Genomic DNA, 27,504 nt, shown 5'->3' on the forward strand with positions numbered 1-27,504 from the left:
TTGGGTGGCTTTGATAAAAATTTACTACGGAAAATGCCATATGAAATATAAAACCGCAAATATCTGCGAAACCATTAAAAATTTTGAAATACTCTAAATACAAAAAATGTTCGTTTCTTAATTCTCCATCTATTGAAAAAATAATATACAGGGTGTTCCATTTAAAATAACGAAGAAAAATTATTTTATATTTTAGAAAGTTTGGCGTAGCATTTTGAACGTCTTGTATGATTTACGATTACTATATTTATAGCAAAGTAAGTACAGACCATCTAGACTAAATACCTAATGCAGTTTTGATTTCCGGATTGTTTTTGTATTTTTAATATTTTTTTTTTAAGAAAGGCAGGAAAATATATATTTTTTATTTATTTATTAATATCTCTGAAACTATCGAAATATATTTACTCATATCTTAGGATTATATAAAGTGATCTGAAAGGAAGCCAAAAATGGAGTATTATACAGGGTGTTCCATTTAAAAAAAATCATCCCAATCCATTCACACTTTTTTTTCCTGAAATACATCCTAGTACATACTTTAGGTTTGCACTTAAACAAAATTCTCATGTTTTTTATTCTAGGAGCTACAGATGCCCGACGCACTATTGCCGGACCCTGTATAATAGTATTTATAACCCTCTAACTTTTGTGCATCGAAATCATGATATTTCCGCGGTGGAGTTCTTCAAACGTAACGTTTTCTTTTCGAGTGATTCTAAAGCCGGGGGAAAACTTTTCAGTCACTGAACACAAACCAGCCAACTAAGAAAAGACAGGTGTGTCTAGGCCCGTAAAAGTTACAAACAGCGCTTATTCCGATTTTACGTTTGAACCGGATCGTCGAAAGTGCTTGCATTTAATTAAGATGTATTGAAAGAATACTACCAGTTTGCTATATAGGAATAATAGTTTGTGATTCATTACAAGTTATATTTCTGTTGTGTGCCCCAGAACAAAACGTCTAGTTTATTTGTGTTGTGTTAATTATAATGATATCTGATCGAGGGTAATGTCTATAAATTGTCGTATAGCGTTTTTTAAGTAAGTATATTATTTATATATTGTGTCACCGATATTGTTTAATTTATGATTCTTATATCGATACGTTGATTTTTTAATTTAGATATGCCGGGTGTTGTGACTCACCCCTATAACTATTTATTTATTCAGATAAAAAACTAAATTTGGTGTGTTAGTTTATGACATAAATCGGGATCGTGATTCACATTATTTTTAGTTTTAGTCACTTCCTGTTTCATCAGAACTAACTAAAATTTTTGATTTTTAAATGATACACTCGGTATTGTTTTACTTTATTTTATAAAAAAATGACATTCCGAATAGGTATATCATATGTCAACTTTTGACATTTTTAATGGCTGTCCTAAAAACATTAATTTTTAATCAAGGAGCTTTGGAAAAATAGATTTGATCAGGGGTGGATGGGCCATATGGGAAAACGGGAAAATTCCCGGTGGGCCGGTGGAAAAATGGGCCGGTGGGCCGGTCCCGATCAGAGCTCAAAAAAGATTGGATTAGCAAAAATTAAATGGTTAATCTTCTAACTAAAGTGACGTAAGATCCTTAGTGACTCCATAACTAACTAATCAATATTCATCGGTATAATCGTCAGTTGCTTTTAAACATAAACACCAATTTGTAAAATAACTATTGTAAAATATCTTTCTCTGGGACACTTATAATTTTAATAATCATCTTTTGTTTGTTCGGTTTGAAAATTTTTATTATACAAAGTGAGTCTATAAGGAACACATATTTTCAGGGCTGGTAGATCTCAATAAAATAAACATAATATATTTTCTTTATCGAGTTTCAAATAAGTCCAATCGAGTTATTAAAGTTTGTAAACTAAAAAAAAATAGATTTTTTTTTTAATTTGTGCCACCTCAATTTTTCGGTACTAACATCTTTTAGTGCCTTAATATCAGAGATTAAGAAACTATACCGTGGGGGGAAAATTTGCTGTGAACAGAAGTTCTAAAAAGTTTTCTAAAATATACAGAAACATTTAAAAGAAAATGCTCGATTTTTTAACATCTTTTTTTGCAAAAAAAAACTCATAGACGTGTTCCTGGGGTCGAAATATACGGCCCCTGAAAATATTTGCACTTATTTAACACTCACCCTGTATAGTTTTACCCAATATTCTTTTATTAATAACCAATAAATATGACTGGCTGGCAGCAAAAAAAAAGAATGAATAGCTTTAGGTAAATTTAAATAGTCTCGATCTAAAGGTATAGTAAGAATACGGTAGCGTAGATTGACAACTGGGGGCCTCGATGCAATACTTTTCGAGCTCCCCTTTGTAAGAAGGTAGACGAATTTGACGCGAATTCTGCGGTTGACGGAGAAAACATATCTATGCTTGGCTTGAATTGGGGACGGAAGACGTAACTAAAAGCCAAGTCTAAATTGTTGTTTAAAATGTTGCTAAAATGAATTTGCTAAAAATTACTGAGACAGCAGAGAAGAGTTAAGTAACGTGTAAACTAGATTAGATAATAAAATATTAATATGTCTCGAAAATCCAAATATTCTTATTATGGACTGTAACATAACATTACATCAGAACACATTTATATCCACTGCCTAGGTATTGCCTAGGTTCTTCTCGTTTGAGTCATGGCATTATCATACAAGATGCCAAATGTACAAAAGTATAGAGGAAAAGTTTCGTGATAAGAACTATATAATAACCTAAAAAATGCTGCAGTTTTAATGGCGACCGCGGTTCATTCAGTTAAAAACACGTGTACCCGAGGAAGCTGCTTCTGAAGCAGAAAAGAGAGAATTTCTTTCTATAATGTGTAAGAAAGTATATACCCGAAAAGCTAAAAGTAATGTATTTCACAGAGGATTGGGTCAGCTGAACTGAATGAATCAGGAAGTCTTAAAGTTTCTCAAAATCGTGACTCAGAATCATAGCCTATTCAAGATCAAATTACCGTTATCGATAATGGAAATAAAGCAGTAGAACCCTGCAAAACTGAGCCATTTTGTAGTAAAAATTCAGATGTCCGACCCAATATTGGTCTTTACGAAAATTTTGATCAAGACAATTTTTTTTTTAAACCGGAGGCAAAAGAGCTTTTTCGCACGAGCGAAAAACACCCTTACTTATATACAGGTTGTCCCAGAAATAAGTGCTAGTATTTTAAGGAGTGGTAGATCTCGATAAATGAAACATGTTTTCTCTTCATCGTTTTTCAAATAAGTCCAAAATAACGCTGTTATTTTACTTTGAAAATTTCCAAAAAAAAAATAATTTTTTGCTCAAATTTTGAGAATGGATCACTGGATCTTCTCTGGATTTTCTTTCTTGTAAATTTAATCTACTACCTATGTTGCCATATTATCAAGAAATTATTTTTTTTAACTAAAAACTAAAAAAAATCCAAAACAATTTTAAAATAATTCCGAATTTTCAAAAGTTTTTTTTTGCGAAAAAAACATCATAGGCGTGTTTCTGGGCTTCAACTATACTACCAGTTAAAATACTTGCACTTATTTCTGGGACACCTTGTATTAATAAATAAACTATATTTCTTCGATATGGTCATTTTGTTTTTGTGGATTTGGGCCGGTTGTCTGTTTTTCCCGGGCCGGTTTCCACTTCCCCATCCACCCCTGGATTTGATTGTCTAATGTTAATGTTTATATTAGTATGTCTTTTCATGACCGATTACTAGATGCCCATTTGGTATTATCATAAATCAGTTTTTTCAAATGGAACAAATGTGACTCATTAGCATTGTTTTTACGAATTTGGTACCACATACTTGGTATTTCGAGTTAAATGGTCTTTACATACAGGGTGGCGCACCTCATTCACCTCGGTTGTTTATACGAAAACAAAAAAATATAAAAACAAAATATTTTATGGGTATATGTAGGAAGACAATGTGCATAATTTAAAATTATTTTGAAATGTACAGGGTGTGTCAGAACTTTATTTCATTTTGGGATTCTTGGACATAAAATAAAGCAGTTATTATAAGGGTTTAATATGTTTAAAAGCTTTGGGTTTTGAGATATTAAAAGATATTTAAATATGCATGCTATATTAAAAAAGTTTATCAACACCTTGTACATTACTTTTCAGAATTAAATCTTGTGCTGACTTTCAAGCCAGAAAAATAAACTTTACTAAAAAATTTGATTGCTTCCATAAATGTATACAGGGATATCAAAACTTGCTGGTCTATTTTAAATATTTATTTTATATAAAAATTTCGTTATTTCAAATACAACACTATGTATTTTTTTAAATAAGTCGAAGCCGATTTAGATCCTCTTTCAAACTATATTAGGGTTTCCTATACCTATCTGGCTCAGATTTTGAATAAAAAGCGATTTTTCAATAAAATTGTAATCAAGATGGCTATATACAGGGTTGTTCACCACATACGACACGGAGTATTGTAGCTAAACGATTAGATTTTTACAAATTGTAAATTTTTGGGTTCGCTGAAGGACTATTAGAGTTACAATTTAAAAATATGTTTACAAGATACAGAGTGTCCCAAATAAATAAAAAATATCAAAGTTGTATTTTTTTAAATGGAACACCTTATATATTATTGCATTTTTAGTTTCTACGATTAAAATAAAGGTAAATTTGATTAAGGTTTATCATACTTAAACCTTACTGTTTTTGAAATATTTTCAATTTTGTGAAATTGCAGTAAAAATTTTAAGGCTTCATTTCTCCAAGGGTATCAAAGTTTTTAATATTAAATATTTACTGAAGTTTATTTATTGATCAGTTATTGTGTTGCAATAGTAAAAATAATACTACCTCATACAGAGTGTCTAAAACATTATTTTAAATTATTTCTAGCTTTAAACGCCAATAACTTCTTTAATTTAAATGGAACGCCCTGTATATTTCAGGAGAATCAGATGCACAATTTAATTGTCTATCAATTGTATTATACCATTTTTTACCTATCCCTTCAAGTTTTCGTAGAAAATGCATTTTCTTATAATTTAGATCGTAATTTATCAACATACCCATGGAATATTGACATTTTAGATTGTTTTTAAAGCAACAAATGAACAAAATGTACAGGCTATTAATAATCTCGTTTTTAGCAAAACGATAATATTACTAGCCCCATTTGTATACAAAAAGAAAACTATTTAAATCTTTGTAAAAGAGTATACCATTAATTAAATATAACACGAATATTTCCGCCCAAATACTAATTAATTACATACTTAATTGTGTTCGTTAAATAAATGTGGATTTGAATCAGAAATCAATATAATAATAAGTTATGAAAATGAACGTCTCTGTCAGGGCCTATTTTACCATAAGGCCCGGGCTTTGGACCCGGTGGTCTGGGGGGCCCGTTAAAGGTTGTAAAATATGCATAATTTCTTGAATTTTTGAGTTTTATTGGAAAAGAGGGCCCGAATTTTTGCTTGGGCCTTAGGGCCCGACCAGATGAAAAATAGGCCCTGGTCTCTGTTGTTATAAATAAGCATTTATTAAAAAATGAAATATCATTTTTAAGGTTTTACTTTTTACCACGCTGTCTAATACAAATACAAAACTCAGTTTTTTAGAATTTGGGGCAAACAGTCAGTTAATGTAGTTTGAATACTGGAATCATATTAATTCGTCCTCTTTAACAAATATTTAAACAGTTTTTTTTATTTTAATAAAATAAACGAATTATATCGGCAATATTATTATCTGTACTCTTTAAAAATTTTGTACATCATTAAAAATAATCTAAAAATGTCAGTATTCCATGGGTATATTGATAAATAAGTTCTAAATTACAAGAAAATGCATTTTCTACGGAAACTTAAAGATATAGGTAAAAATGGTATAATACAATTTGATAGACAATCAATTTCTGCATCTGGTTCTCATAAAATATACAGGGTGTTCCATTTAAATTAAACAAGTTATTGCCGTTTGAAGCTAATAATTATTTAAAATAAATTTTTAGAACACTCTCTGTATAAGGTAGTATTATTTTTATTATTGCAACGTAATAACTAATCAATAAATAAACTTCAGTAAATATTTAGTATTAAACACTTTGATACCCTTAGAGAAATGAAGGTAAGGTTTAAGTATGATAAACCTTAATCAAATTTACCTTTATTTCAATCGTAGAATCCAAAAATAGAATAATATACAGGGTGTTCCATTTAAAAAAATACAACTATAATATTTTTTACTTATTTGGGCCACTCTGTATCCTGTAAAATATTTTTAATTTGTAGCACTAATAGTCCTTCAACGAACCCAAAACTTACAATTTGTAAAAATCTCATCGTTTAGCTACAATACTCCGTGTCGTATGTGGTGAACAATCCTATATATCATTATCGCTCAACGAAGAATGTCCCCCAAAAAATGTCTCCTTTCAACGCAAGCTTTAGAGAACGAAAAACAGATGATCTCAATTACTGAAAGATCGTCAAGGTTTTATCTGTCACTCTTGTCAATAATTTATCGGTAGGGAAGATTCCTAGAAAATCGCATGTAGGCAAGTTTTGAACAATTGCCTGTTCTCACATAAGAAGTGTCATCCCCTGCTTTCCACTGTGCGCCTTCTCGTCAGAAAGCTTGAACTAATAGCACTTTCAGATGAAGCGGAGCGTCCGCGTGGACCGTCCGTCAGTTCCATGAATTTAAATGAACAATTTCACATGGGTCGCGTATGCTCCGTTCGGATGAACTATTTTGAAAAAACATCGACGCGGAGCGTCTGCGCGGACGGTCCGCTCCATCTGAAAGCGCTGTAAAAGGGAGGTGGACGTTGCAATGACGCGACGGCAACGTTACGGGTAGTGTGAATATGTTCATTGTTGGCTATTTACTGTTGTGGCGGCGACGGACGGCCCGACGTAACGATGGCGGTACGTTATAGTGAGAATCGCGCCTTATATAACCGGCATTAAAAAACTCATACAAGGAGGTGAAACAATTAAGTCAGCGTAAAGACCGTAATAGTTTGTAACATACTTATTTTATTTGACTTTTTTTAATAGCACAAATTACCTATAACAGATGCGAAAGAAAGCGACTGCATCGGAAACCGCTCGGCAAACCCGACACGCCTATTGAGTGGTGTAAATACACCAGTCGTTTAGTCCGGAAACCCATGCTGTGTCGTATTCGCTTGCTGAAATGACATAGTGCGTGGTTATATGTTTCTTTTTAAAAACGCGTGTAGGATTTTTGTTGAACTTTTGAACTGTTATTTCTAAGTTTTGGTAATTTGTATATCTTATTTAAAATGGGATGCAAATGTGTTTATTTATAAGGAAAAAAAAGATATTTATAGTATAAAAAATTAATTTATTTAACAAAATTTAATTAAAGATGTGACAAAATAGTTACCTTTCTATTGGTTCTATCGGACTCTTTTCGACTATATAAATCTTTATTTGTAAACTTTAATACATCAAATATTTTCAATCTAAAAAATCATTTAATGATGTAAATAAGAGGAAATTTCTCACATGGGTGGTCAAATTTTATAGTTTTCACTCGAGTTTTCATTATATCAAACAGCCTCTGAGAAATGTTTTCAACTCAAAATGCCTTTAATTATGTTTGACTACATCATTAAAAAGGGTCTTCAAATACATCAATGTGATATTTGTCTAAAATTTGCGAAAGAATCCGAATCTCTGGATAACTCGAAATTATTTACCCATTTAAAAGCCTTTGATCATGAAAATGGAAAAATTTGTTAATTTTATTTACAGGCTGGAAAAATTATTTATATTAAATTTTGATGAGTTTTGCACTGAAGAAAACATTCAGAGGCTGTTTGATATAATGAAAACTATAGAATTTGACCACCTATGTGAGAAATTTCCTCTTATTTATATCATTAAATTATTTATTAGATTGAAAATATTTTATGCATTAAAGTTTACAAAAAATAAAGATTTATATAGTCGAAAAAAGTCCGATAGAACTAATAGAAATGTAACTATTTTGTCACATCTTTAATTAAATTTTGTTAAATAAATTAATTTTTTATACTATAAATATCTTTTTTTTCCTAATCTCCGACGAGCTGATATAATATGACGAGCAATCTATTAAATTACTGTGAGATTATACAGAAAAGTCCACAGACTTCGAGGCATAGAAAAATCAAGTCCATTTAGCGTGTGTCCTAATTTTGACAAGTTTTCAAAAATGACAGTTTTGTTTAGACTGACGTTTAATTTCACCTGACTTCTCGGTGAATTATTTCTTTTTATGGGGGTACATAAAATCTAAAATTTACGGCCATGAAGAAATTCAAAACTTGGAGCAGTTAAGGCAGAAAATATTTAATGCCTTTGACACTGTCACCCCTGATATGTTATCCAATGTAAGGAGGGGATTTTATGATCGTTTGGGTTATTCTTTAATGTAAGAGGGAGGCACTTTTGAACAATTTTTGTAATTTTTTAAATTTCATTATCCTGTTTTTTTACCGTTTGCCCATTACCTACCTTGACGAACATGGGAAAACGAAGGTCCTTTTCAGGACCACAAATATTTTGATTGAGAAAATCTACCAATTTAAAAGTGTTTTAGTAGTTTTAATACACACTATGATATAAAATTTATTATTATTATAATGTACATTATTAATACTATTGTTCATTCGAAATGGCATTAAGGCCCAATTGCAACGATGATTTAAATTTTTCTTAAAGATAAGTAGAGCTTAGAATGAGCTGTATTTATATTTACTTTAATATTCACCTTAAATGCACTTAAAGGTGACTGATACAATTTTTGAATTTGAATTGTTTTTAATGATACTAACAATTTTAGTTCAATTTTTAATAAAATTTATTTAATATTAATAGAAATCCAAGAGATTTGAAACCTCTTTTAGCGATTTATAACATTCTCAAATGAATTACAGGTGCCCTTATTTTCTATGAAAATCACACAGCTTTTTTCATAGTCGCTGCAGTTGCTATAGCTATAAAAAACTAAAGTGTGAAAATTGCGACACACGCTAAATGGACTTGATTTTTCGTATGTCTCGAAGTCTGTGGACCTTTTTGTATGCCTCGATAACATATTGGTGCAGATTATTTTCACCCAAACAAATAATAACCCAAACTATACATTGATGCGGATTGTCTATGAACTCTTTCTGAAGGTCACAGAAACCTGAAGGCGTAATTCGGTGTCCTTTCGCATCTGTTATAGGTAATTTGTGGTTCTAGTGTGTAATATTTTTACACTAGCACTATGTTTTTTAACTTGTTAACATTAGGAAGCCATTTAAAATCCAGATCCGTCTTGATAATAACAAGAATAAGGTATTTCAACGTAACGTTCTTTTGTAAGGTTTGCGCTCCAGTTACTATATAAATTCAAGCGAATCGACCAGCTACAGTAGGCAGTACCGTGCTATACCGTAGTAAACTAATTTCCGGTATTGTATTAAGGGGATATACCAGTGATAATATCTAATTACTATAAGTTCTTACAAACTAATAAACATTTAATTATTAAGAAAATGTACGGCCGTGATGATCGCCAACCTCCGATGAGGAAAAGGCACAAGAAGAAAAGGAGATGTACACTATTTTAAACAAATAAAATTATTTCTAACAAACGATTAGAGTTACTGTGTGTTTAAGGTTGTTAACATCATTAAAATACTAAAAGGTCTCTTAAATTTGTTTGTAATATTTCGTAAGAATTGTTAAACAGTGAACGCTACAATTTTATAGTTTTCCGGATTTTAGAGATAATAAAGTACTTTAGAAGAGAAAATTGTAAGATGGTATCTACATGATTGTTATTACGAAACTGTTACTTTGTAGTTCTTTATCATATTTTCAGTTGGTATGATTAAAATAATAAATGAAAAATGACACAAATTTTAATTTCATCGTTATTAGAAAATATAGTGAAAGATTAAAAAAATACATATTGTGTTTCGAAATAGCACCATGTCAATATTATGTTTCCTTTTTGAGATTTTCACTACAATTCTTTTCACAAAACTTGCGGACAATGTACAGGGTGGGTCAAATTCGACGCTTTTAAAGGGAAACACCTTTTTCTATAGGAGATGGACGAAAACTAATATCGGTGTCTGGCTGGAGCTCAATTTTTATCAAAATCATGATGGTGAAAGCTGCACATCGATATCTGTTACCGTTCAGGAGTTACAGGGTGTTTTTCGAAAATATGCATTTTTAAAAAGTAGCGGTAACTTTTTTGCTATAGAAAATTTTGTATTTTTATGGAAACATTTCCAAAGCACCTTTTTACGTAGTTTAATGGTTTAAGTATATTTTTTTTAAATTAATAATTTAAGAGTTTCCAACAAAAAAATCAATTTTTTATATGGGACACTCTGTATATTTTTAATTTATTGAAAAGAACTTAAAATATAGCATACATGATATTTTGCTCGAGTTCTCTTCGAAATAGAGAATTTTTAAAAGTTCGCCCACTTGGAATAAGTAGGCTTTGGACGGTGCTACCATATAATGCAAAAAAACAAATGCTTACCGGTAGCTGTAAGCAGTAATTAAAAAAACAAATACTTACAAAAAAATATGGTCAATTTTATAACAAATTAAACTATATTTAACAACAAAAACACATTTAAACTAAGAACAATAATAAGAAATAACAAACCAGAATAAGAAATTTTCCTACAAGAGGTGTTCGAAATGACGACCGTCTTCTCTGATGCACAGACGGCATCGTTTCTGGATATTTCTGGCGGAATTCATTAACACAATAGGGTTGAGAGATGCAAACGCCCGCATAACCGCTAATTCTAATTCTTGTCGGGTGTATACTGGTGATTTAAAAATAATATCCTTTAATTTTCCCCAAAGATAAAAATCCATGTGTGTTAAGTCCGGCGATCTCGCTGGCCAGTGGTTGGGACCTTAGTTAGCTATCCAATTATTCCTAAAGTTGACTGTTAAAAAATTGCTCATCATTTCAGCTTTGTGAGGCGGTGCCCCGTCTTGTTGAATAAATATGTCTCTAAGGTCCATTAGGGGAAGATCATCAATAAAGGGTTCTATTTGTTGCCTTAAAAATTGCAAATATCTCTGAGAGGTCAGAGTGCTATCATAAATCAACGGGCCAACCCACACACTAAATCCAAATCTTCCTTGATTTCTCCGCTCCACTACTGCATTAGGATTTTGTTGTGCCCAGGTATAGGAGTTATACCGATTAAAAATACCGGCACTGTTATATATACAGTGCCGGTATTTTTGCTTCGTCTATCCAAATAGATTTTAATGGAAAATCGAGTACTTGGTTACATTTTTCTAGGAACCACTGGCAAAAATTTATGCGGCGTTCAAAATCTCCGGGTCTAAGATAATGCACTTTTCTGGTCCTGTAAGCTTTAAATCTGTGTTTTTTAAAAGTTGTTTAAAACATTACTTCTTGTCGGTCCTGTTAGTGTCTTTAACTTTCGTGCTGACGTTTTGTGATTATTTTCAAGGGCTCCTAAAACCACGATTTCTTTATTTTTTATTAAACTGACCATTATTAATTAGGTTATACCGCAATCTATAGAAAATGTTCTTAAAAGGTTGCATTCTCTCTGGATATCTACATCTGCATTCTCCCCGGCTTGTATAGAACAAACTACCATAATCCATTTTTCGTAATTTGCAAATTTCATTTTAAATTTATTTAATAGATTAAACTTAAACTCAGTGTATTTATGCTAAAATCACAATTTGACAACTGTCAATATACCATTTGTTTTCTGTATTAATGCCGCGCCGCGCCTTCCAAAACCTACTACAAAGTGGAAAACTTTTAAATCTCTGTATTTCACTGGGGATTTGAGAAATATATCAAGTGTGCTTAATTTTTGGAAAGGTAATTTTAAGTTGTTTTCCGTAAATAGAAAATATACAGAGAGTCCCATATAAAAAATCGAATTTTTTGTTGATAATTAATAAATTATTAATTTAGCAAAAAGTATACTTAAACCATTAAATTCTACGTAAAAAGGTGCTTTGGAAATGTTTTCATAAATATAAAAAAATTTCCATAGTAAAAAAGTTAAGCGATTAACTCCGAAACAGTAACAAATATCGATGTGCAGTTTTCACCATTATGATTTTTATATCCTACAGAAAAGGGTGTTTCCCTTTAAGAGCGTCCAATTTGACCCACCCTGTACGGAGATTTATAATTTTACTTATAAACCCACCTATTAACAGTAGGTAAAAAAAGCAGCTCGATATCAAAATCTACACGTAAGCGTTGTTTACAGATACCTACATGTAATTAAAACAACTGAAGTGTTTTATTGCACGGAAACAAGATAGAATCGTGATCGTAGCACTTATTTCAAAATAGTAAAAACACCGCACACACCAACACTAGTTATTGTAAATATATTAAAAAAATGATTTCCTTTTTTTTGTTAGTCTAATGCAGGTAAAAACATTACTTGTTTCCATAGATTTAGTAAGAACAGATATCACATTGTGCATTTTAACCCGATCAAACAACCGGTGGTTGACTACGTACTGTAAAAACCAACTGAGATAGAGAAGGCGACATTGCCACATTTCAAATTTGCGCCTATCTACTTAGTTTCATTTGCAGAAAAGGTGACTGTAAAACCTTCACCGGATATCAATAAATCTCAATTTCTTAATTAAATTAATAGTTTATCTTTAAAGAAGCATGCGTAATAATATGTTATTAATCAGAGGATCTATGCGTTACTATTAAAGGACATGTTTACTGTTTAATGTGCTGAAACGTCTAGAACTATTGGCAACGTCGCTGCTAGTCTTCCAGAATGAAATGAGCCGTCCGTCCCACCACCCCTCGCGACGGCCCATGGTCCGTTATAGCGTACTACGTTTAACTTACGGTGTGTTTGAAGTCGGAATCAAGGCCGAAGTGAATTTTTCAGTGGTTTTCACTAGTTTTTGTTTTTGTTTAACGTACTTTTGAATCTGCGAATTTTCGATATGGTAGGACAGTGTCAAATGTGTGGAAAAATAAGCTCAAATTACCCGAATTTGTCTTTTCACAGGTAGGTATTGTTTCCGCCGTAATCGTACATAGGCGTCCCACAAGGGAACCTCTCAAAATTAAAATAATTTCTAATTATATTTGTTGAATTTTGATCTATTAAAACAAGAACGTAGTAGCCGGTAATTGAATTATAATTCGTCTCAATTACTACCTAACTGTTCTAGATCATAACAAATTTGAATATAAACGTTGCATTTGAAACTTTATTATATGCCAGAAAGTGACATTTTTTTTTAAATTGCGTCATATTTTGGTCATTATATACGATATTCTAAATGAATTTTGTTCAACAAATAAACAAAGGTGTTTACCCGACCTTTTTTATATTTTATTGCTTAATTATATCTTGTATCTGCCCCTTCGGTCTTGTTTAGACAAGTTTTTACCACAGTACAATACAAATACCTTTTCCTAGAGTTATTTGTACGGCGTGTTTACCTTTTTTTAGAATGGGACGAACCACGGTACAAAGAAAACAAGGTATGATCAATAGCGGCTCCAATTTCGTTAAGTTTGCGCATACCACCTGTGACGTCGTACGCCATACAAAAAAATATCCATATTGTTCAATTGCCGCTAATAAAAGAAAGACCTAAAATAGGGAAGAATTAGGACATAACCCCAAAAGTTATGTCAAATTATCGAGCTTGACATTTGAAAAATTATTTTCGCATTTATTGTGTCATCTGTTTGACAATTTGAAATTGGCGCGCGAAGCTTGCCGACCAATGGTGCCGTTTATCACCTGTGACGTAGTGACCAACCTGCGCAATATCATACCTTGTATTCTTTGTATCATGGGGACGAACTATAAATAATTCTTAGGCTACTAGTTTTATACATACCTATATACAGAGTGACCCAGGCCTCCAAAAAAGCTTTTTACCTATTACGGTTTTTGGTTTGTGATTTTTATTTCAATCTTTACATAAGATCGGGGCCATTATAACGCACATTTTCAAAATATTTTTGTCAACATACAGGGTGATTCAAACCGCAATACATATGCTTAATACAGTTCATGAAGATTGGGACGTTTAACTAAAATTTGATTGTCTGATTAAGCTACCTAAGTAACGGATTTGTAAATAAACGTAATATTCATTATTATGCGACAGAAATCCCATACTGTAGCACACAGATTTGATGCTTTTAATGATAAATGCCCTCTATTCAGAGACTAAAAGGGTTAAAATAAATATTGATTTTAGGTATAGGAAGTCATTAATAATACAAGAATAATACAACTATTACACAGTACTTCACAGGAAGCTATCGATTGCGAACTAACTAAATCGTTACTAATTACTAATTTTGAAAAGTTCTTTTTAAGATCAAAAAAGGTAAAACTAAAACCTAAACTATCATTTGAGATTAAACGGGAAATTCTAAATAATGTTGCCTATTCTAAACAAGAAAAATTTATTTATAAGTTTTATAACATCTCTAATTAAATTTGGACGAAAAGCATATTTCTGTTTGCTGTAGGTAATTTTCTCATAGATTAAACGGGAAGTTCTAAGTTCTCTTCTTCTCTCAGGGAAAATACGTAAATAAAAATTACTTTTTAAGTCAAAAAAAGTCAAAAGGACAAGTTATTCCAAAAAAGGACTGTCCTTTTCAAAAAAGGACAGGTGGCAACCCTAGGTATTTCTGGAATGGAAATTTAATGGCAAATCTACAACTTTAGTTTGAAAATATGTCCCGGCCACCTATGATTACAAAAATGTCTAAAACGTGCTTTACCATTGCCTCCATATTCTAAAAAAAATTGAAAGAAAAGTCACTAACCACAAACCTAATATAGAATTGTTTCGGAAGCCTGAGTCACCCTGTAAGTATTCAAAAGTAACTGAGTGTTTATATAGAAGTAACTGAAAGTTTAAATTGAATATCGACGTTGGAGCGATTTTCGGAAACTACCTCCGTAACGTTTCAACATAAGTATATGTGGGATATTAATTATATTATTATATTAGACCTTATAACAAAACTCATCTAACGAAAAAGTGTTAATGTAGTATATTAGTATGGAGTAAAAATTTTACTAATTACTTTACTTTTACTTTATTAATTAAATTCGTTCCAAAAGACGATACGCCACTGGCCATTAGAACAATCCAAATGCGCCTAGTTGCCGGGGTTGGAAATTTTAGACTTCTCTGTCTCTTCTGTCCTTGTTTGACACATTGGAATGTTTGATACACTACCAACGAGTACTTATGAATGAGATGTTCGGTCTATCTTTATAATGTCTTTGCTTGTTTCAGATGCAGTTTAGACTATGGCAAAGTGGCTGAAAGCCTGGCGTCATCTATATATAATCCCAGTGTTGTTATATATAATTCCACATATTGCAGGTAAGCATTAAACTGTTTGGTGAACGTGTACAGGGTGTCCCATTTTTGTACGGTTTGCAGGGTTTCTTGTTTATGAGTGGAGATGCCGTTCTGAGAGCGGAGATGCTACAAAAATGCGGTTTTCACATCACTGCGCTACTTTTTTTTATGAAACTAAAGATGCCACACACGGATTGCCCTCTTACTTCCTGAAATACAGTGCGAGTTGAAAATGTTGCATTTTCAGACCCCCTTTGTATCTTGGTTACCTCATAACTTATCGAAAAGGTGAAAACTGAGTCCCATAGAGTATTTTATACAGAAACCAGTGGGTGGCTTAACTATTTTTTCTCTGGGAGCTGTCATTTTCGAAATATGACTTAAACTTAGGGTTTCCATGTGTCCGGATTTTTAAAGTGTCCGGGGCGGTCCGGCCCAGATTTGAAAAAGCGTCCTGGAAACCTGACCGCAAAAACAATTTAACTTAGTAAAATATTTTACCAGTTACAGTTTAATTATTTTTTCAGTTACTTTGTTGTATATTTTAGTCTCTACGATGCTAGAGCTCTACATAACCGACCCATGTTCCAAAGCACCCATTTCTATACTTTGGCGCTCAAATTTTTCGCTTTTGCTGCACTCCTGGAAAGTGAATGCTTTTTTGGTTTATATTTTGTTGATTCGGGGGCTATTATTTGCGTCCTATAAAAGTTCTTAAATAAATTTTATTTATAGTTTTTTATAAATTTTTTTACGACGTCAGGATTTTGTCCGGATTTCAGAATTCATTTGTCCGGATTTTGCCCGCATCTTTTCTTTTAGGGGCGAGCCACTTTTGAGACGCACCTTGTAAGTCGGATCAATGGCCATATGTCTAGAAAATATATACAGGGTGGAGCCTCTCATACGCCGCGGAGGCTCCAAGGCGGGCGACAGTTTGTATTGAAATGAAATTTTGTGAGCATATGTCGGTTAATTCAGAGCACTTTTTAAAAATATAGATAGTTCTACAGGGTGTCCCCAGAAAAAGTTACAGCTTTACTACTATTGTGTTTTTTGTAATGGAACACTCTATATATTAATTGATTTTCGGATTCTGGGAGAAAAATAAAGGTGAGTTTTATAAGAGAAGTGTATGACTAAAATGTAAGGTTTTTGACATATTTAACATTTTCTAGAAATAAAGAACAGTTTTTAAATTACAATAAAAGCTACCGAAATTGGAATTTACCCAGTATAGCCTAATACGTAGTTAAATTAACTATTGTACTTTAAATCAAATTAAAACTTCAACCAAAATACAGGGTGAGACAAAATTAATATTGAACATTGGTCACCTTTAAAAGCATGTTACTCTTTTATTTTAAATAGAACACCCAGTATATTATTCCGATATTCAATGGAGAATTCATGTCTGTTCAAACTACTATTAAAGTTGCCTACCCCTCAAACAAAGATTTTCGTTGATATTTTCATTTACATGATTTGATCTGAGTAGATCTTTATTATTTGATAAAATCTAGGTGGCTGTGATATGGGCCTGACGTTACTTCAACATAGCTGTTTAATTAGTCCAACTTTAACAACTAGTTATCACTTTGTGTCAATTAAAACAAAAAAAAATCTCGAGAGAATTGATATTCTTCTGTTAGTTGGAGAACTGTTGGAGAACTTCTGTTAGTTTTAAACGTGTATCTTTTTATTACCGTTGGGTATTTACTCTACAATATTTTTTTTAATTAACAAAAGGTATATCACAGCCACCCCTAGATTTTTTCAAATAATAAAGATCTACTGACACAAAATCATAAAAATTAAAATATCTAGGAAAATCTTTGTCTGGCAGCCTTAATAATATTTTGAAGATATATAAATTCACAATTAAACACCGGAATAATATACCGGGTGTTCCGTTTAAAATAAAGGAGTAACATGCTTTTAAAAGTGACTAATGTTCCATATTAATTTTGTCTCACCCTGTATAACTTTTCGGGTCAAATTTTAATTTGGTTTAACATACAATGGTTACTGTAATTAAATATCAGGCTATACAAGGTCAACTAAAATTTAGGTAGCTGTTATCGAAATTTATAATTTACTCCTCATTTTCACAAAATGTGAGGTACAAATCAAAATCCTTAGATTTTGGGTATATGCTTCTTTAATAAAACTCACCTTTATTTTTCTCCTAGAATCCGAAAATCAATTAATATATAGGGTGTTCTATTAAAAAAAACAACTTTGATATGTAACTTTTTTGGGGACACCCTGTAGAACTCTCTATATTTTTAAAAAGTGCTCTGAATTAACCTACATATGCCCACAAAATTTAATTTCAATACAAACTGTCGTTCTCCTTAAACCCTCCGCGGCGTATGAGAGGCGCCACCCTGTATATTATATTTTATAAAACTGTATCTCTATTTTAAGCTCTTAGTGGTTCCGGAATTTACTGTTTGGTAAATATTACTTTTTATGGCCAAGTAGAGCATACCCGACTGAAATTCAAATAAACCGCTATGGTACTATACAATCTCAAGAACCATTATGGAAATGATTGATTTTTCATTATCTACGAAAGCATGAACATCTGTAATATTTAATTAGTTGCAAATAGTAAATTAGGAACCGATTGGATTATTACGCTTTTCTAGTGAAAAAGAAATTGTCGAACCGAACGAATGGAAATGTATAACGGTGTAATATACGTGGGAATACTAAACTGAAATAATCTCACTGATCTATCTCTTAAATACATTTTACTTGTAAGTTAAATACTACTGCAAATTTCAAGTAGAAAAAACATTAATATTTTAAATAGAAAAATATTACCCTTGTTTATATACAGGGTGCTACAAATTCGAGATACGAGCTTTTGTATCTCGGTAACCGTAATAGATACGAACATGATTAAATTGGGGCAAAGTTACGCTTTAGGATGTTCACCAAGATGCAATCAAAAAAGTTTTAAAAATTTCTAGGATTGCTGAGTTTTTTGAAAAAAAAAAACGAATTTTTTTGAAAATCGATTTTATTTTTTCCTGTCGTTACTTTTTAGAAAATCAACAAACTAATTGCGCATTCTAATAGCCACTTTATTAGGGCTATCTGATAGTATTTTTAGCCGACCATACCCAAGGACTGTATATATTCTAAAGGACTGTTCGACCGCGTAAAATCGCTGCTGTCGTAGTCGCCGTGGATGCTTACTAGCGATGGGAACTATCGAATGAATTAGACTATCGAATGGTTACTGAATGAATGATTTCAACTATCGAATGGTTTTATTCGAATAAAATCATTCATTCATTTGTATACTAAAGCATATGTGACAACCTCGGCGTGCGACTAAATGGTTATCGTTGAGCCACGACTATCGAATGCTTTTGATAATTGAAATTTAGTATTCGTTTGATTTTTGTGTGCGTCAGTGCATTATTAGTTCTTCCAAATTTTTATAACTACACCGTATAAATGGTGTGCTATTTTTGCGTTTATTAAAATATTTAAAATACTAAAATAGTAGTTTTTTTAATTGACGATTGTGTGCCTGTGGAGGTGGTCAAAATTTTTCCGAAAATTTGTGTGATTTCCCGTAGTCTTTCAATGATTTAATTTTATATGGTATATGGTCTATTTTTTATTGGGAAATTTTGAGAAGTAGCAATTTTTAAGAGATGAGATGAACTTACAATTAATTTTAAAAATACATATTTGTATTTTAGATGTTTTAATTTTTAATAATATGATTAATTAGTTGAACTTAATAATCATATTTAAGTAATGTGGTTAAGTAAATGATTATATCGAACTCAAACTATGGGGTGAGAAAATTAAATTGAAAGTTTTATACGTGCCAATTAAAAAAAAAGTTAACGATGTTTGTATTTTGTTTATGCTAATTCTCTTACATGTAGTTTTTTGCGAAGAAATATTTCATTTATTTTTTCAAGTAAATGCCAGTAAAAATATTATTTTTAAATAGTAATATAAAGCACCTAATATAAATAATTTTGATTTCTAATTTTTTATTTATATTTTCCTTTCATTACACTGCATGCTTAGAAAATTAATAAATGTTGATATTTCATGATTTTAAAATTTGTTGTTAATATAACAAATTAGTTCTGTAATTATTATTATTTAATAAACCAACGTTGCCACACAAAAAATTTAGAGACTATATTATTTTTAAATAGGATCTAATATAAATAATTTTGACATCTAATTTGTTGTTTATATTTTGCTACTACTTAAAAAATGTTTATATTAAATGATTTTTTAAATTTTGTTGTTAATAGGTATAACAAATTATTACTGTTATTATTATTTATTAAACCAGTCTTTGCTTAAAAACATTAAAAATCATTTTCCTACATCCAAAATAACAAGTATTATTGCAGTGTAACAACAGAATATTAATAAAAAAATGCAAAATATATAGACATACTATCCCTAACTAACTAAAGCCAAACAATAATATTCTTTGCTAATATCAACTAATACCAATATATGGCAACAGCGCCCTTCATAATATGTTTTCTGTGTAAATACTAGCACCTCAAAAAAAATAATGTGTCCTTATCTTTATCTGACTCCACAAAAAATCAAAGATGTCGCCTTTTTTCATAGCATTGCCAACATTGGCACCGACCGCTGTCGGGTTTCTCGGAAAGAAACCTACGTCGCCGGGCGACACCTAAAATCCAGTTAATATTTTATTATAATCGATCCTGACCAATAAATGAATTTCATAAATGAATGAATTTTATAAATGAATGGTTTTTGCTGCCGAATTACTAGAATACAATATTTCAAGGCAGATGACGCATCTATTCGATAATTTTTATTCGAATGTTTTCAACGAATGTTTTCTTACTAGCTATCGAATTATTCGAATGAATTGCAACTATCGAATGTTTCGATAGTATTCATTCGATAGTTCCCACTACTAATGCTTACGTCAAGCAGGGACCAGCGTTCCACAGTGCGGCGGATGGTTATTCTAGCGGGACAAAATCTCAGGAGCGATGTTTGGAACTTAAAATCTAAGAACGTAGGAAATGGTCTAATACATAGCAACCATATGGTTAAATTTATTTATTTATTAACAACTTAATTTATTAATAAATAAATAAATACAAGATAATAAAACTATGATATTATTCGTACATGACACATAAAAACCGTACTGTAAACTATTGCCAAATATATAAAATTATACAACTCAAAACATATTAGCCAATATCGAAAATAGTATAAGCCATCTTCCAAATAACAAAAAAGACGAAATTAGAGCAAAATCAACCAATATAATATCTAATTTTAAGAACAAACTTAAAAATAGAAATAAATCAAAAAAATTATCCTTAAACCAAAAAAATCTAAACAAAACGAAAAGTTTCATAAAACACCATCCTGAAATTGTAATATTAAAAGCGGACAAAACAAATAAAACAGTAGTTATGAATGAATCGGATTATGACAACAAAATGAACCTGATCTATTACAAGATAAAAAGACGTACAAAATGGTAAAACTCGATCCTACAAAGCAAAACCAAAAAAAAGTTAATGAATTAATCGATCTCTGGGAAAAAAACAATATATATCACCTAACAACGCCAAACAACTCAAAATTAGGAACGCTCTTCCACCAAAAATATATGGGTTACCAAAATTACACAAGGATGGCATACCTTTACGACCCATTGTATCATGTGTACAATCCCCTTTTAGTTCGTTATCCAAATTTTTAAAAAATATTCTGAAGAATGTCATTTACAAAAATCAATATTACATAAAAGATTCTTTCCATTTTAAACAAAAAATTAAACATATTAAGGTTCCAGTAAATTATAATTTAATCTCTCTTGATGTCACGTCATTATATACAAGCATACCCATAAAATTAGCAACAGAAGTTATCAACAAAAAATGGAATGAAATACAAAAATTACCGATATACCAAGAGAAGAATTTATATATGCATGTGAACTAACATTAAACTCAACATATTTCCAATACAAAAACAATTTTTACAAACAAATCGAGGGTTGCGCAATGGGATCATCCATCTCTAGTGTAATAGCCCAACTCGTTATGGCAAATCTAGAGGAATCTGTATTAAAAAAATTTAAATTTGAAATACCGTTATACTATCATTATGTAGATAATTGTATTATGCTAATTCCTAAAGAAAAAAATGAATACGTTCTGAAGGAATTTAATGCATTCCACAAACGAATCCAGTTCACCATCGAAACACAAAAAGATAATTCAATCAGTTTTTTAGACACCATAATCTATAATACCCAGGGAACTCTAAAAACTATGTGGTACACTAAAAAAACATGGTCCTCAAGATATCTGAACTATAATTCAAACCACCCAAAAAAACAAAAAAAATCAGTTATCATAGGTCTCGCTGATAGAGCGATATCATTATCTGACCCGGAATACAGGGAAAATACAATAAAAAAAGCAAAAGATGCACTAATTTTAAATAATTACCCTACTCAGCTTATGAACAAAACATTTAAACAAAGAATTCACAAATATTATAATTCTGATACAAAAAATAAACAAAAAATTCTTACCAATACCATATATAGAAGGCTTATTCCATCAACTAAAAGGTCTATTTAAAACAGATAATATTGAAGTGTGTCACAAAGGCTTTAATTTATTATCGGAATGTTACACAAAATTAAAATCAAAGACTTCTAAAAACAAAAAGAGCAACATAGTGTACCAAATTCCTTGTAATAATTGTGACGCTGTATATATAGGTCAGACAGGCCAATATCTGGAAAATCGTCTAAAGAGTCATAAATATGACAAAAAAAACATTACAGCACTTGTTACTCACGAAAAAAATAATAATCACACCTTTGATTACAATAAAACAAGAATTTTAAACACCGAAATTAATTTGAAAAAACGAGAATTCCTTGAAATGATTCAGATACAAAAAAACAAAAATGCAATTAACGAAAAAAAAGATGTCGATAAGCTAAGTAGAATATACACACCAATCTTGTAAATAGAAACGCTTCAGTACAGAAAATACATTGAGCCGGCCATCACAATTTATTAAGATTTTAAACTGTATATTTTAATTATTGTGTCATGTGGGTGATATTGTATGAGTATAATTTTAAGTTAAATGTTATGTGTTATCACCTGTTATTTTATGCACCCATGTTTTAATACAAGTTTGACGAAGGAAATGTACGTTTTATTGGTAAGTTTAGTTATAATTTTTTTTTACACAGTTGTAAAACTGAACCGAAACGTTAGTTATATAATAAACACTTCCTAAACCCAGAAAAAGTTTAATATTGACCAAAAGCCAAGAACCCTATAAATAAAAAATATATTAGATTGGTCAAAGAAAAGTTAATTAAAAAAAAAAAATATATATATATATATATATATTTTATTTAATTTTTTCTTGGCTTTAGGTCAGGTAAAAATGAGAAAAACGGTTTTTTTTTATATTAAATATTTCATGACGTTTCGACCTGGTAGGGTCTTTATCAAAATTTATTACTTGAACGTAGATTGTTTACTTATTACAACTTATCATTTTCTTTCTGAAATCTTAGCGAAGAAAATATATCCAAATTGGTTTCCACACACATAACACAAACATATCAATAAAGTCGTCACAATTTTTGCACAGAGACATACACATTTAATGGATTTTACAACACTGTTGTGTGTTGTAACACACACTGTTCAGTTCATTTGGATGTTTTTGTCTTGAGGAAAATTGCCGAATTGACTATTGGTGTCATTCATTAGCTGCCTATACACGGAAAGGCCCAGCCTTCGGACTTGGCCTTGGGTTCGGGCCTTTAACCCAAAATACCATAGGTTTGCGTGAAAGGCAAAGTCCGCGGATATATTTCCGCTATACTTACTTGGTTGAAAGCCCCGGCCTCAAGGCCAAGTCCGGAGGCCGGGCCTTTCCGTGTATGGGCAGCTATTAATTTTTTAAACTCAGTGCCTTTCGATGGCGTTAAGGTTTCAACAATTACAGCAGCATCCTTAATCCCACTAGCCCTAAAGCACATAGTACTTGCAAAACCCAATTTTTCTTTTGAATGCTCTTCAATTAACCCTTGAACGAGTCTTTGTTTCGTTTTTATACTATCCGATTGAAATGAAACTTTTGGGCATTCATCTGTTAAGCTTGAACTCCTTGTGACTGTGACTACCTGTGTTGGTAACTATTGGTAACTCAAAAGATCTACACCATTCAATATATCAATATTGGAAAAAAGTGAAAGTTTGATATCTGCAGAACAAAGGCACGAAGGATTTTAACAAATAATATACCTACAGTAGAAAAGTACATACCTTTGGCAATCTTCAACATAATTTGGCTTTGGAATAAAATGTATAAGCACTTTTAAATATTTTGTTTTCGTATGACCTCTGCCTTACCGAGCAGAAAACAATCAAATTTGGTTGATAAAAATGTATCGAAATACAAAGACTATATACGACTAAAAATAATTCATGCATTTTTATATCAATTGGAATGTCTACTATTTATTCTTATCAGTACACATTTTTGGCTTATTTCTAACCCAACGGTTTTGTCCCGCTAGATTTATCTTCCGCCGCACTGTCAAACGCAAAAGTAACTGTCACTATCTAAAATCTTTAGCGCCAACTTCAACTCAGTCCCTAGATAACGTAAAAAAACTGACAGTACAGGAAGATAGGAATCGAACTCTCCTTATCTCTATAGTATCTTTGGACCATACCAATAGGTATGGTAAGCTATTAAGATCGGAAAAAAAAAAGTTTTTTTAATTTCACTCAAAATGAGTTATTTGGGTCATAAATGACCTTAATACAAAATATTTTCAAGGTCTGTCCGTCTGTCTGTCTGTCCGTCCGTCTGTAACACGATAACTCAAAAACCGCTAAACCGTTTTTACCAAATTTGGCACAAAAATACTGTGGCACCCGAGAATCTGGTCATTAGTTTTTGGTGGGGTTGGGGGGTTGGTAAGGGAGGGGGTTAAAAATTTTAAAAAATCGTAACTCCAAAATTACAGTAGCTAGCGAAACGCGGTTTTCAATTATTTAAGATTAGGAATAATATTTGCAACAAAATTAGTAATAACATCAAAATCAGTCAAAGTCGCAGTTTTTGAGATAAAAAAAATGGAAAAATTCCTTTACTTTGAAACTAAAAGAACTGCCTACCAACTTTTTATTAAAATATTTTAGTATGGACGGCTATGCGTGCCTCCCGGCGCCAATTTTTAGATTTCTAAATTATAGTGTGACCAACGGATCTGTAGCTACGGGGTATCGGCAGGGGAACGCAGTTGTAAACAAAACACACCCACTTTCATTCATAAAATAGGCATGGGCGTACGGTGTTTTATGAAAATAATGTGTATCATAAATATAATATTCAGATTAATAAATTTTCAAAAAACTTTATGCTGTTTGAATCGTTACTGTTGAGTTAGCAGATAAACACTAAAAGCTTTTATTAAAGCTCCCTTAAATATTTTGAATCATTTTATTATTATGTGTTGTTACTATAATAGAAAAAATAATTACAGCTGGGGGTTGGAACCTTTGGTCTTACACAGCAAAATAAATCACTAAATCAGTACAATACACCAAAACACTTTTAATTTTACACTGGACGCACGTTTCGCTAACCATATCTGCCATCAGCAGATGATCAAGACTGAGGCTTGAGGTATATTTATTTATATATCTATACTAACTATATTTTTTTCTATGATACATAATTTTAGATATAACTATGTCCAGCAAAAAAAAAATCTTGAAAATAGTTAACTTTGGAAGCGCAAACAAAACATAATTTTACTCACCAGTAGATCCAATATTGCCTATTACACCAGATATGGTATCGCTCCGCCAGCACTTTTTAAAGGTTAGGTCATTGTCTACCCATATGTTTCATCCAAATAGATAATACTTGGCTATATTTTCGAATTTCTCGTATATATCTCTTTTTTTTACATAAACATAACCTTTCGAATTTCTCGTATATATCTCTCTCTCTGCGGTGCCCGGTGGCGTAGAGGTACAGGCTCTCGTCTACCAATCTCAAGGTGTGGGTTCGATTCCCACACCCGGCATTTCATCAGCCGACTATTTTTATTAAAATAAAAATAGTTTGGGTACCTAGGTCGACTCAGCCTTAAATGAGTACTTGGGATTCACAATCCTGAGGTAATAATAGGCGGTTGAAGCGTAGTGCTAGCCACATTACCTTCCTTGTATACCGAACGGCTCTAGTATAGCAAGCTGTACCTTGCTACTCCCAAGGCGTTAAACGCTATATACGGGAGCTATTATATATCTCTCTCTGCAATTTAATGGGCCGCTCCATTAATATTTATCTCTTATTTTGACATTTACGCCAAAAAATTCATTTGATTTTAATAACCCCCTTAGCGTTTCCCTGCCAAAGGAAAATTCGATTCTTCCTGCAATTTTTGCAAAAGCTTTCTAATTGCGGGGACAAGTTTGAATTCGAGATAAAATCTATTTATCAAATTCCTGACCACTTGGAAAAAGTCGTCGAGCGTTTCAACAGCAGTCTCACGTGGTCGTTTCTTTCCAGGGCTGGATATCATTTTATCGGGGTTAGTTTCCAGCCTTTTTTTATCTTCTGTGTGAATTTTTTTTATAGCCGATACGCTAACTCCGGTATAAAGAAATATCCGCTCAAGTTTTCGTTTAAGCGGCAACTTAAGCGAACTCTCTGTAGCTTCTTCGTCGCAAACCCTATTATGAACACAAGGAAATAAACCAAATGAGATTTCATCCACGTTTATTTATATTTATTTTAGTTAGCTAAAATATTTAGGTAAAATGTGTGCTTTTTATTTTAGCCAATATTTAATTTTAATATTCTAATTATATTATTATTATTCTACTTACCTATATAAATTAGCTATTATTTCTCTTGTCTGACTATGTAGCGTCTTACCCTTAACAAATTTATTCATTTTAAAATACAAATATACGATCAAACTTGATATTAATAATTAAAAACTACGAACGAAAAACATTATAACAAGATAACAAAACAATAAAACACAACTATCAAATATACGAAAAATATAGGAATAAAGTTTAGGATAACCGGTATAAAATAATGAAATAAAGTAATAATGATCAAGAGAATGACACCGCCACTGGATATTTCAATAGTATTCAATATTCCTACTCTTTTCAGAAGAGACCGTGAAGTTGGGGATAAAGCAAGCGAATAGGAAAGGCGTAAAAGCCATTGCAACCGCGTGGTAACAAATCCTGTGACGTACTCTCGCCAATCATGTTCGATGAAAAGGCGGCCATGTGCGGCGATGCCGGTTTGCCAATGATATCGTTGAAAAATCTTCAACTTTCATAATAAGCAGATTATACAGAATGAAAGAAATAAATTATTAAATAAAACATATCGAACAATATGAACTACGTTAAAATTCCTTAGTAATATACGTCAGAATATATGCTAAACACATTATATATAATAAAAATATATTAAATTTATAGTTTATGTCTGGCAATTTTGCAATTTTATAGATAAACGTGGCAATGTCGATTTTTTTTTCTCGCATTCCTTCCGTAGCTTCAGATCCGCTGGTCAAACAGTAGCTGATAATTTGTGAGATACAGAGGTCAACTTATTTTTTAATGCGGACCTGCATTTTTTATTTCAAGTTTTGAAAGAACTCGGTCTCCTGAGTACAGGGTGTCCCATTTTGGTTGAAATCATATGGTATCTCCGTTATTAGCAAAGATAGGACGATGCGGTTTGCACAAACCTGTGCCACTTTTTTGTCAAACGCAAGTCTTTTCGAACATTTTGCAATTTAGGACGTATCTCCGTTATTATTAATGATATCGAGAAGGTGAAAACTGATTCTTGTATAATTTTTACGTAGAATACAGTGGCGTAGTCTGTTTCTCTACGAAAAAAATATTTTTGAAAATATGAACTAAAGTTATGTTTTTTCAAATGGAGTACTCTGTATATTTATAAATCATATGATCCGCCTTGCTATGAGCTTCTCAAAAA

The 27,504-nt window shown here is 31.6% G+C and overlaps 1 protein-coding gene across 1 annotated transcript in view; it reads left to right on the top strand.

Moving 5' to 3' along the window:
- Window positions 1–764: 764 nt before the first annotated feature.
- Window positions 765–27,504, top strand: part of LOC115879540 (cadherin-89D) — a 93,712-nt gene continuing 66,972 nt past the window's right edge. Inside the window, exons 1-2 of the mRNA XM_030896433.1 lie at window positions 765–1,044; window positions 15,340–15,429. Coding sequence (XP_030752293.1) covers window positions 15,354–15,429 — 76 coding nt within the window. The 5' untranslated portion in view covers window positions 765–1,044; window positions 15,340–15,353. The remainder of the gene's footprint in view (window positions 1,045–15,339; window positions 15,430–27,504) is intronic.

The sequence above is a fragment of the Sitophilus oryzae genome, unplaced genomic scaffold, assembly GCF_002938485.1.
Source record: "Sitophilus oryzae breed Bouriz unplaced genomic scaffold, Soryzae_2.0 scaffold_1582_pilon_pilon, whole genome shotgun sequence".
Classification (NCBI taxonomy): domain Eukaryota; kingdom Metazoa; phylum Arthropoda; class Insecta; order Coleoptera; family Curculionidae; genus Sitophilus; species Sitophilus oryzae.